Source organism: Durio zibethinus, chromosome 1 (assembly GCF_047325235.1).
Source record: "Durio zibethinus cultivar Kanyao isolate XHJ-2024 chromosome 1, ASM4732523v1, whole genome shotgun sequence".
NCBI classification, from domain to species: domain Eukaryota; kingdom Viridiplantae; phylum Streptophyta; class Magnoliopsida; order Malvales; family Malvaceae; genus Durio; species Durio zibethinus.
Genome location: NC_143162.1, coordinates 26,445,066 through 26,456,420, shown reverse-complemented (window position 1 = coordinate 26,456,420; position 11,355 = coordinate 26,445,066). Strand labels below are relative to the sequence as shown.

The 11,355-nt window shown below is 31.2% G+C and overlaps 2 protein-coding genes across 2 annotated transcripts; one reads left to right on the top strand and one right to left on the bottom strand.

Moving 5' to 3' along the window:
- Window positions 1–351: 351 nt before the first annotated feature.
- Window positions 352–2,556, top strand: LOC111312189 (small ribosomal subunit protein uS13z/uS13y/uS13x). The gene is made up of 4 exons (XM_022912228.2): window positions 352–463; window positions 763–923; window positions 1,205–1,393; window positions 2,232–2,556. The coding sequence occupies exons 1-4, from the start codon at window positions 461–463 to the stop codon at window positions 2,335–2,337; spliced, it is 459 nt and encodes a 152-aa protein (XP_022767963.1). The 5' UTR covers window positions 352–460; the 3' UTR covers window positions 2,338–2,556.
- Window positions 2,557–5,962: 3,406 nt separating this feature from the next.
- On the bottom strand, window positions 5,963–10,376 carry LOC111312188 (UDP-rhamnose/UDP-galactose transporter 6). Its single transcript, XM_022912227.2, has 6 exons — window positions 10,135–10,376; window positions 8,777–9,020; window positions 7,782–7,966; window positions 7,499–7,699; window positions 7,226–7,387; window positions 5,963–6,544 (listed from the first exon to the last, which is right to left on the bottom strand). The coding sequence occupies exons 2-6, from the start codon at window positions 8,904–8,906 to the stop codon at window positions 6,224–6,226; spliced, it is 999 nt and encodes a 332-aa protein (XP_022767962.1). The 5' UTR covers window positions 8,907–9,020; window positions 10,135–10,376; the 3' UTR covers window positions 5,963–6,223.
- Window positions 10,377–11,355: the final 979 nt, after the last annotated feature.

The following is an 11,355-nucleotide window of genomic DNA, read 5'->3' as shown; positions in this document are numbered from 1 at the left end:
TTATAATATTTTTATTTATTTTATTATTTATTATTTTGACATTAAATAATTATAGATATATTTAAAATAATAAAAATCGATAAATAATAATAAAATTTTTTGACAAAAATAGTTCACCTCGGCTACTTGGTGGCCACTTCCAGTTTAAGGAGGAAAATAGCAAAAAATTATGTCTAAAAAATTTCTCTTGTTTTTATGTTGAAATTGATTTTGGTCTTCTAAATTTTGGTCTGTCCAACAGTAATTGGACCGCAAAAAATTTCTTTTTTGTTTTTTAGCTCAAAACCCACTCACCCAGAAGCCCAAAACCCAACCTACCGCTTAAAAACCCTAGTTAGGGATCATTATATATAAGCACTTTAAAAACCCTAGTGTTGCCTCCGTGGTTCTTTGCTTCAGCTCACCATTCCTCCGGAGCTTCTTCCCTGCTCTTCCCCTAACCTCCTTATCCCTCACAAAAATGGTAATTAGGGTTCCGTCTTTCTCCTCCAAATTCCTAATCTTTATTCTCTGTTCCCATCATTTCATTAGTTCATCTCTTTCTCAGCCTTTTTTGTATGCTTTATTTTTCTTGATATGACTCACAGTTCTTGATCTAAATCTGCTTCATTTTTTATTGTTTTTTTTATGTTAGAGGGTTGGTATGAGCGTTTGTTAAATGGGTTTTGTATTATTTGAATTGTTCGTTTATGTTTTTTTTTTTATAAAGATTGTTTCTTTTAACTTCATTTTAATGTTTTGTGTGTGTGTGTTTGTGTGTAGTCTCTGGTGGCCAACGAAGATTTTCAGCACATTTTGCGTGTGCTGAACACCAACGTTGATGGAAAGCAGAAGATTATGTTTGCTTTGACCTCCATCAAGGGTATCGGAAGGCGTTTCGCTAACATTGTTTGCAAGAAGGCTGATGTCGACATGAACAAGAGGTTTGTTTTATTTTTAAAATTTTAGACAAAGAAATGATGCTTTTATGGCACAAAGTTTAGGCAATGATATATGATATGCTTTTAGCTTTTTCATGTTGAAATGATTAAAAGAAGAATATTATGAGTGTCGATTTATTCTATCTACTTTAGTTTAAATAGTCTTCTAGGCTGCTATTACTTATATAGCTCAGTCTGTGGCATGAGGATGTTGTCAATGGGATTCAGTTTTTGGTAATTTGCTGTGGAGATCTTATTTGATTTTTACTTCTTTTTGTTATCAGGGCTGGTGAATTGACTGCACAAGAGCTGGACAATCTCATGACCATTGTTGCGAACCCCAGGCAGTTTAAAATTCCAGACTGGTTTCTGAATAGGCAGAAGGATTACAAGGATGGAAAGTATTCCCAAGTTGTGTCTAATGCTCTTGACATGAAGTTGAGAGATGACTTGGAGCGCTTGAAGAAGATCAGGTTAACTATTTCTTCTTTTTATTTGTGGTAGTGTTAATCATTGCCCTTGTGTATTTGATCTGCCATTTATTTGATAATTAAAAAGATATGATCAAGCCAACTCTATCTAAGCATGAATGTTTCTGTTTAATTTGAGTTTATGTTTGCCTAAGTCTCATAATATGTCCTTTTACTTGCAATTGCTTCCGCATTCTTAGTAAGCATTTTCTAGCATATGACAAAATGATTTGGACAATTTATTTGAGATATTCTCTTCTATAGCATTTGTATTTGAATTTTTTGATGCTGAGAGTAAAACATGTCTCTTGGTCTTTCCTGCGTGTTATCTTGCATGTGGGCAAGTTTGTAGGAACCTACATTCATATTTGCTTGCTTTCTGTGCAGTCTCTTACAAGCTTTCTGTTGGTGGGCAGGTTATTGTCATAATGCTAGGTGTATTTTTGTGGTATCTTGATGATGTTTATTATTGATTAAGATGAGAAGAGGGTTTTGCTACAAAAACTTAGAAATCTTAAAATCTAAGATATTATGCCATTTTTGCTTATGTAATTAGGCATACATACTCAAATAACCATGGTGTACGAATGGTAAGACTTATGATTTACAATTATTATGTTTTGGATCAAAAGTAAAAAATGTTAAATCATATATATTTAAATGTTCCTTAGCTAAAATTATTTTTCTTTATTTTCTTCCTTTCTCATTCAATCATTTGCTGTGGGTTAAGAAATTCTTGAGAAATAATTTGCATTCTGTTTGATTCAGTTTACTCATTGTGATCTACTTTCTGGATATTGGGGCATGGGATGGCAGCTAACATGTGAATACTGTCATGCAGGAACCACCGTGGTCTGAGACACTACTGGGGCCTTCGAGTCCGTGGGCAGCACACCAAGACCACTGGTCGCAGAGGGAAGACTGTTGGTGTCTCTAAGAAGCGATGAATGCTTCATATAAATTTTGGACAAATATATATTGTCAGGCAGAGAGTTGATTTCCTTGCTTTTAAGCAACGTTTGCATCAAGACAAGTTTTTGATATGATTTTCCTTCTTGTTTTCGATTGCTTTTAAAACCCTTTCAGACTACTGTTTTAATTAATCATTTGTTTGGTCAAAAAAATTTTGATCTTTTTTTATCTAAGTAAACTTTCATTGATAGGTATATTTAGATTAAATGTTGCTTCTTTGAAATGTTCAGTTCCTTTAGCACGTGTGTTTCCCATTGATGCGCAAAAGGCATTTACTTGAAGGTTTAGGCGTCAATATGGTTAATATTGCTGCTGCTAAGGGAATTATAAGGGATGCTTCTTTAGGGCATGGTTAAGTTTCTTCTGCTTCACCGCTACGAAAACAGATTTTACACGTACTAACTCTTGGTTTAATTTCTTCGCACTTGTGGCCCCCATATCTTCGGTAAATCTTTTCCTTGCCCGTGACCATACTCTCATTAGAGTCGGCTACACACCTTTCTTATCACAACAAGAACAAGATTTTGTTTCAATATTTTCATTTGAAATTGGAAAGGAAAACTTACCTTTCTTATCGTAACAAGGTTTTGTTTCAATATTTTGTCTTAGGAATTAAAAAGGAAAACTTCTTGTTTAAGCTTAATAAACATTGACTTTGTTACCTTGCTTTATTCGTAATGAACATAGTAATCCTTAGTTCTAATAGGTTGTTTCAACGGATTAGCTTAAAAAGAAAGAATGTGTCTCCATCCTTAGTTCCAACAGGTTATTCCAACGCTTAGCTTAGAAAGAATGTGTCTCCAGTTCGACAAAACCCAAAAGTGGATAAGAATGAGAAAAATGAACAAATGGAGCTTACAAGAAAAAAAAGTTTTGGCGGACAGCATGGGCAACTAAGTAATTATCGTAAGGAATTTTTATTTTTTTTTTAAATTTTGAGAGTCCTGCTTCTTTTCTGTTTTAGTTTTTCCAGCTTATATTGGAGGATTTGTATCCATTCTGTGTTCTACAATATTTTTACCATACTACATCTATTTTAGGTTTTTTTTTTATTAGTAGTTATTACTGTTTTTCCTTTTTTATGAAAGTAATTATTTCTAATTTTTTAGAAAAATATGACATTAGAAATACTTTCCGGCATTTTACAACAAATGTTTTTTAGTATCATTATTTTCATAATGAAAGTATGAAAAATTAAGAGTGCACCTTCGTTAGATTCTTCAAGTCAACTTGAGTTACTTGAAGTCAACATGAATTGGATTATGTGACAAATCAATCTCCTTTTTGATTTAATCCAATCCAACTCAATTTATATGGGATCTGATTGAAATGGATCATATAAAATTTTTTGTTAATTTGTTTGTTTGAAAAAGAATTAATAATTTGATTTTCAAATGAGGATTTCAGCAATAGTCTCATTATCGTTTGAAAAATAATGTGTTCAAAGAATTATTATAAGAAGTAAATTAATATTATTTTATTAAAATAAAATTGTAGGTCTCAGAGTTTTTAAAAAAGTGTTACAAGAAGGCAACCGGTGAGTAAGTCACATTAGCATTGTTTGTTTTAAACAAAACAATTTTTTTTTAGGTCGAGTTCATGTAAGTCGTGATACAGTCTGTGCTTTCCCCCCAAAAGTTGTTAACCCATGAATAAGAACCTAATTCGATCGATGTTAACTTCTAACTTAATCCGACCCAAATCATATTAGTTAAGTTGAATTAGTTCTTGGGTTAACCCAGCCCAAGTTACACTCAAATGGGAAAAGGTTGAAAACTTATTTTTATATTCTACTTCGAAGCGTGTACAGATAGAACTTTGGTAAGCATACCACAAGTTTATTTATAGTATTCTTTATTTTTTTTTATAGACATTTTATTGTGTGTTTTCTATGTCTATTGATATTATTATATTTTGCTGATATCAAGAACAAATGGAGAAACTTGAAAGGAAAAATTATGTCTCCTATCATATAACTATTGTACTCTGATTTTGTAACAGTTAAAAAATATTATTATTTGAAGTTTAAATATATTTCTTATTAGTGTTTGATTTCTTTTTATTAGTGTTTATTGGTTGGAAGTAGTGATATTTCTATAACAAATGATGTGTATGAAATTTTAATATAGATTATGTTGGATGTGATGAGATTGTACAAGATGTGGTTGCTTATGTTATTATTCAACATACATTCATTCATTTATATCTAATATTCCTTTTTGTCTTATATATTATGTTTGATTTTGACTTTTGCATAAAATTTAAAAAATTTTAAATTAAATTTTGACTTTCATTGATTATAATATTTTTTAATTATCCTTATTTTGAAAAAAAAAATGGAGTTATAATTAAGAATATAAGATAAAATAAGAATATATATATGTATATTCTAATTTTCGAACAAAAAATTGTTTTAGAAAAACTAATGATATGCAAACAAGACAAATATATATATACACACACCCAAAGGAGGTGTTCATTTCATAAGATTTTGACATTTAGCAATTTTGTTACTTTAATTCTTAGTGGGATAAATAGCACTAGTAGAACATAAACTTTGAATTAAATTTTATTTTGATTTTAAATTTTAAAAAATTTTGATTGGACCTTCAATTATCCAAAATTATCATATTTTGATTCTTTGATTTATGCAATCATTTAAATTGAATGATAAATGTTAACATCAATCGATATCTTATGTGACAAATAAAAATATCAAAATAGAATTTCATTCAAAATTTAAATACAAAAAATGCTTGTATCTGGAAAAGTCCATATTTTTTTGAACTATTAAGTAAAATTTTTCAAATCATTTTAAAAAATTATTTATTAATTTATTCATAATATTTTTCCTATCAAAAATAATTTATTTTGTATCTATTTTTAATAAAGTTTTATATTTATAAAAATATTAAAAAAAATTAACAATCAAAACATCTCGTACCACCTCCGATCCAATAAAGAAAAAAAATCGAGTTATTGAAAATAATATTTTTATTTTATATAAATATAAAATTTTTAATAAAAAACATATTTAAAATATATATTCTTAGATAGAAAATAGATTTTTGAATAGATTAATAAATCTATTTTTTAAAATGATATAAAATTTTTTACTTAATATTTTAAAATAATATGGAGTTTTTTATTCAATTTTCTAAACCAATATAGAAATTTTTAGTTAATTTTTTAAAATGATACGAAATTTTCTTTAAAAAAGTTTTCAAATTTTTAACTAAATTTTAGTTTTTAAAGATCTATTTTCTATTAAAAATAGTATTTTACTGATAAATAAGATCATAATAAAAAATAAAAAAATAATATTTTATAAAATATATTTAAAAATAAAAAAACATTTTTTCTTTAATTATTTTTATTTTTATTTTTTTCTTCTTTATAAAATATATTATAAAAATTATATGGATACTTGTCTTTGAAGAAGACATTCTTCGAAGACCAAGAATTTGCTTCGTAAAATTATAAGGATTGATTAACAAGGGAAATGCATTGCTAATTTAACATGCTTTGACACTAGGTAGTCATGGTGTTCGCTTGAACGTCTCAAGAGATTGGAAACTTCAATTAAAATGATGCTCAGAATCAAGAAAAATGATTGTTTTGAAGTAAATTGCACAGAAAAGAAATTAATATATAAATTATATTCTTGAAATAGAAAAGCAAATTTTCAAAAAAATCTAATCCTATGGAAAATGATCCATTCCCTCAGAGTGAACCCAATGCAAAAAGAATAAGAATTACAAAAATCAGGATAAAAATAATTTAAAATTATGGTTGGTTTTTCTGAAATCAGCTACACCCTTGTATGCTTAACTTACATCCTACACGGAGAATTAGGCTTTCTCAGTCGTGTTCATTAGAATCTGACAAACTACCATGCTTTGGTTGTCTGCTGGTAGGTAGAGAAAGGCTCCGGCGCTCCTTCCCACCAGGCTTAGATGAAGCATTTCCATACCAAATCATTCCAGCCACAGCTATGATCATGCCCAGAACCACATGCAGATTGAGACCATCTTTTCCAAAGAAAAAGAATCCCATAATCAACACAAGGATTGTCTTCATATGGCCGAGTACTTGGAAGGACACGGCAGTAAATCTACCAATGCATATGAACTGGCTGAGGTTCGTTCCTACTGCTATAGTACATGAAAGAATTATGAAAATCTGCAAAGACCAAGAAATAAAACAGCTGTGAGTAATACCAAAACTCACAGGAACAAGCTATAATTGGAATTACACACATGCATAACTGCATCCAGGAAAGGCAGGCACCAAAAATGGCAACCGAGCTTGCTGCTACAACAAATGCAGCAGCAGAACCACATTGGAATGAGTGAAAGTGAACTTATAGCTCAAATATTATATCAATGCATGGGTCTATTTTATACAGCAGCTAAAGAGATAGAGAGGAGAGTGGGTACATCAGTTGATATATGCTGCATGTTATAAATCAGACTAACGATTAATTGATTTTCTCCAATCAGAATGAACTGAACACAAATATTTCCGCTAGGCATGCCTAAACTCATGTTGAGGATAGATGTTTTAATAGATGTTAGGCACTGTATGGCATTTAAGTGGTATTAGGAGATGCATTCAGATATGCTAACAACAACAACATCATATGCAATGCAAATTAAGCATAACTGAAGGCCACAAGACAAACAAGTAATTGCATGAATTACAGCATGCAAATTCATGAACGCATGCCATTTAATTCATATAAACATGATTCTAACAGCAACTCTGAAACAAGTAAATCTAACCTTGTTCTACATTGATGGCAACAACAACCATATGCAAAAAACTCATGAAGCAATGAATACATATAGATAGAACACTTACCACAGACACTAGGTTATAACTATAAGAATCAACTCTCTTGTTTGTCAACCAATAATCCAGAAATGGACCTAATACCAGCAGTGTTCCAGCCTGCGCAGGAGCAGTGTGTCCCAATAGGTTGAAGGAACTAAGGTTATACCTTCGTTGAAGGTGATGAACATACTGCAAAAATAAACATAACAAAAAATAAAAACTACATTGTAAGTTCTAAAAAATACAGCAATTCAGAACATTAGAAGATTCAATTTATATGCACAGGAATTAAAAACTTACATACTGTTGTAGAGAAGTACTCCAAACTGCAATAAAAGCAGCTATGAAACCTTTAGTATTAACACTCACATCAGTGACAGTACAAACACCAACACCCAGAAGAACAACAGCTATGCTCAGCTTTGTATCTCTGGAGTACCGAATCTTGTCCATCACAACTTCCAGAAAGCAGGATACAGGAATCATACTCAGCTTTGCAATCTGCCATTGAATTGGAGAATCTGTGATTTCCAAATCACCTCAAAAACACAACTAGGAAAATCCAGCAAATATTATACTTTACCTGATAAAATCCCACAGAGTTCCACATCAAACTAACATTCATTCCAACGATAGAGAAGTTTGCAAACAAAACAAATTTCAAAAGCTCTGGCAAGGGTAGATGAGAAGATTGAATGTATCCTAACCATCTTAGAACAGCCGTCATCAAGGTTGTGGTAGCAAAATGCAAACCAGTTAATGTTGTGGCTGCAACAATTTGCAATAAAATACAAAGGAATTAGTGACAGTTTATTACATCCTTGTTGCAGCAAGCATAATCAGAATATTCATAAAGTAACAAAAACCAGAATCTTTAGCTTATTTACTTGCAGATGATTATTATACCAGCATCACAAACATCCTACACTTAAATCCCAGCTACTTCCAACTTCCAAGTCAAGCCTTCCTCTTCATCTCTATTGATGATTACAGTTTTTTTTTTATTTCAATTGTTTCCCACTACTTCCAATCATTTCCTCTCCCTCTAGAACAGGTCAAAAAGAAAGGGGGTATGTAGGGAAGGGAATCATAGAACATACTGTTCACTTTCTCCACCATTTACAACCCCCACAAACCCATACCAAACATATTCCAGATTTGAACCTCATCCTCATTTCTGTGTATAATAAGGCCAATTCTACAGCTTTTTTGCAAGATTGCTTATCTGCTCTTCAGCCTTACCACTCCACTATCATCTGCCCTTCAGCCCTACCACTCCATGATCACAATTTTCAAACCTTTAGAACTCACCTGCTGATTTCATTTTCCAAGATAATGCTCACAACTGTTACAGCAACTCTTTGCTCAGCAAACTATTCTCATTTATTTGTATTTCATGTGCTGATCTCATGGCAACTCGTAACTTTGATCCTATACATTTGTATAAGAGAATTTGCCAAGAAAATTTCCAAATTCAATTGAACTATAACAAGCCACAACATCATTTACCGTTTGTGGCATAAGAAGAGAGGGAGGGAGGAAGCAATTCAAAAGAGTTTGAAAGGAAAAGCAATTTACCGAAACTGAAACCATAAGTAGCCATTAAGGCTTTATTGACAATAATAATTCCAACAGAAGTGACAACATTGAACATCCAAGCAGCCACATCTACAACTGCTTTTCTATCAGCCTTATTAGCTGGAGCCATTTTATATTTTGTTGCTAGTGATAACCCCAAATCCTATTTCACTCAACGTTCTTTAAATAATCCATCCATGTGCATATGATGTCCAAGACTTGTCAACAACGTCAGCAATAAGTCCTACAAAAATAATAGCAACAAATAAGGGAAAAAACTTGAACAGCTAATTTATTGAAATCCAATTAAAAAAAAATGCTTGTGAGAACAGTCTACAAAGCCATGCTGAAAAGACACGTACAATTAAGATATGAGTTTAAAACTTAGAACAACCACTAATAGCCTGATATTCCAAAAAGCACAAGAGTGGCTTTACTCTCTTAAATTACTATCCTTCCACCTTTAGGAACCTTTGACTAGCAGTGATTCACCTTTTCTGCAAACTAGTTCTACTTTTATAAATTTTTATTTTATTTTGCCTAATTTTCAAGAAGGAAAAATTAGGGGAAAAAAAATCCAAACCACATTAAAAAAAAAAAAAACTGCATAAAACACAAATATTTAGCAACATTTTTCCCATTAAATACTAACCCAATTTGTAAATTTCAGCATTGAAAAATCATGATACCCATGTAACCAACTCAATGCCTAGGCTTACTACAAAATCTTCTACCTCTGATGTATTACCCAATTCGAGAACAGATCTAAGTAATTTGCTAATTCCTACAAAAGCAATGACGTGCAAACGACATCCACACACTGAAATGTATTGTGCTCAACAGATCACGGTGACGGCGATCCGCAAACATGAATTCAACTCAACTCCAACTATTGATTTTTGAGTTGTACAATAACTAACCAATAAGAGATGTTTTCCCTCTTTGAATCAGATTATGAACACAATTCTTGCAGAAAATAATTTAACTCAAATGATAGATTTCATTTTTTTTCCCTCGTCAAAGATAATTGCAAAATTCTACATTAGTCAAACACATTAAATATATAAGAGTGAAAAGAAATGAGCAAAATATTAAAGTTAATTAAACTATGAAATTTTACTTTAGATTTGGTTTAGTGGTTAATAAAAAAAAAAGCAAAGCAAATCACATTGAACAGTTTTAACACTCTAATCAATGATGCTACAGATCCAGATCAAGTAAAGAAGGAAAAAAATGATAAAATTGGAAAATAGATCTAAGAAAAAAACAGTGCTAGATCTCAGAATTGATATCAATGGAGAAAGCAAATAACAGATCTAACGCATTGAAAGGGAAATGAAAACGATAGGCCATAGTACCGTTTAGTTGAAATGGAAAGTCAGACGTCGATAAATGAGAGAAATGAAGGGAAAGGAAATGTTTGGAAATTAGATTCTTTGGATCCCCAGAGAGTTGGAGAGAAAAGGAAATTTCAATTTTTTTGTAAACATTAGTTGGAAAATGAAGGGATCGTGGAAGAGGAACTCAGACAGGCAGACAAAAGCCAGCAAAATCACGACATCCGATGTTTCACGTTTTTTTTTTTTTTCACAATTCACTCTTCATTCCTTCCATCCTACACATTTTTTATTCCCTTTCCCTTATTCCATCCTACACATTTTTTATTCCCTTTCCCTTATTTCATTTTTTTCATTTTCTTTTTTTGCTAATAAGTTCGTGTAGACATCTAATTTAGTCCAAGCTCAGATCAATTGAGCCTGATCTAAATGGATAAGTCTATTTTATTTTTTTTTATTTTTTATTTTTTTGTATCTTATTTATTATTACTATTTATTAATATATATTTTTTATTTTTTATTTATCTGTTGATATATATATTTTATTATTATTTATCTATTATTATTATTATTTATCTATTAATATATTATCTTTATTTTTTTATTTATTTTTTTCTTTGTTTCTTTCTTTTTCTGATTACTCGATTGAGATTAGGATTAGGAACAGCTGAGATTCTGACGTGAATTTGGGGCTGGTAGAGTTGGGATTGGATTCAAAGATTGAATCCAAGTCCCAGAGGGAATTGAGATTAATCAAAAACTCTTCTTATCAACTCCTATAAATAGGTGTTGGAATAGAACAAAAAACACACTGACAGAGAGAGAGCGAAAAGAGAAAGAAAAAAGGCGTTCAGAAATGTCAGAAGTAATTTCAGGATTTTTTGAAGAATTTTAAGTGAATTTTTTCTGAAAATTTTTGGAAAATTTTTAGATTTCGGTTGAATTTTTCGACAAAGTTTAAATTTTTTGGTGAATTTTTCGGCACCGGTTGAACTTTTCGGCCAACTACCCAATTTTCGATAACTATTTTCAAAAATCGACCAACTTTTCGACGAACTTCTAACGAAAAACCCAGATTTCGATGATATTTTTTAGAATCCGACGAGATTCAACCAAAGTTCTTCGTTGTTTAGAGAGAGGGATGAGGACTCGAGTGTTAACCAACCCCTGGAGTCGAGTCGAGCCGAACCGATGCCCCGAGTTGCATCTTCAAGCCGCCATTTCTTCCTTAAGTCGAGCCTC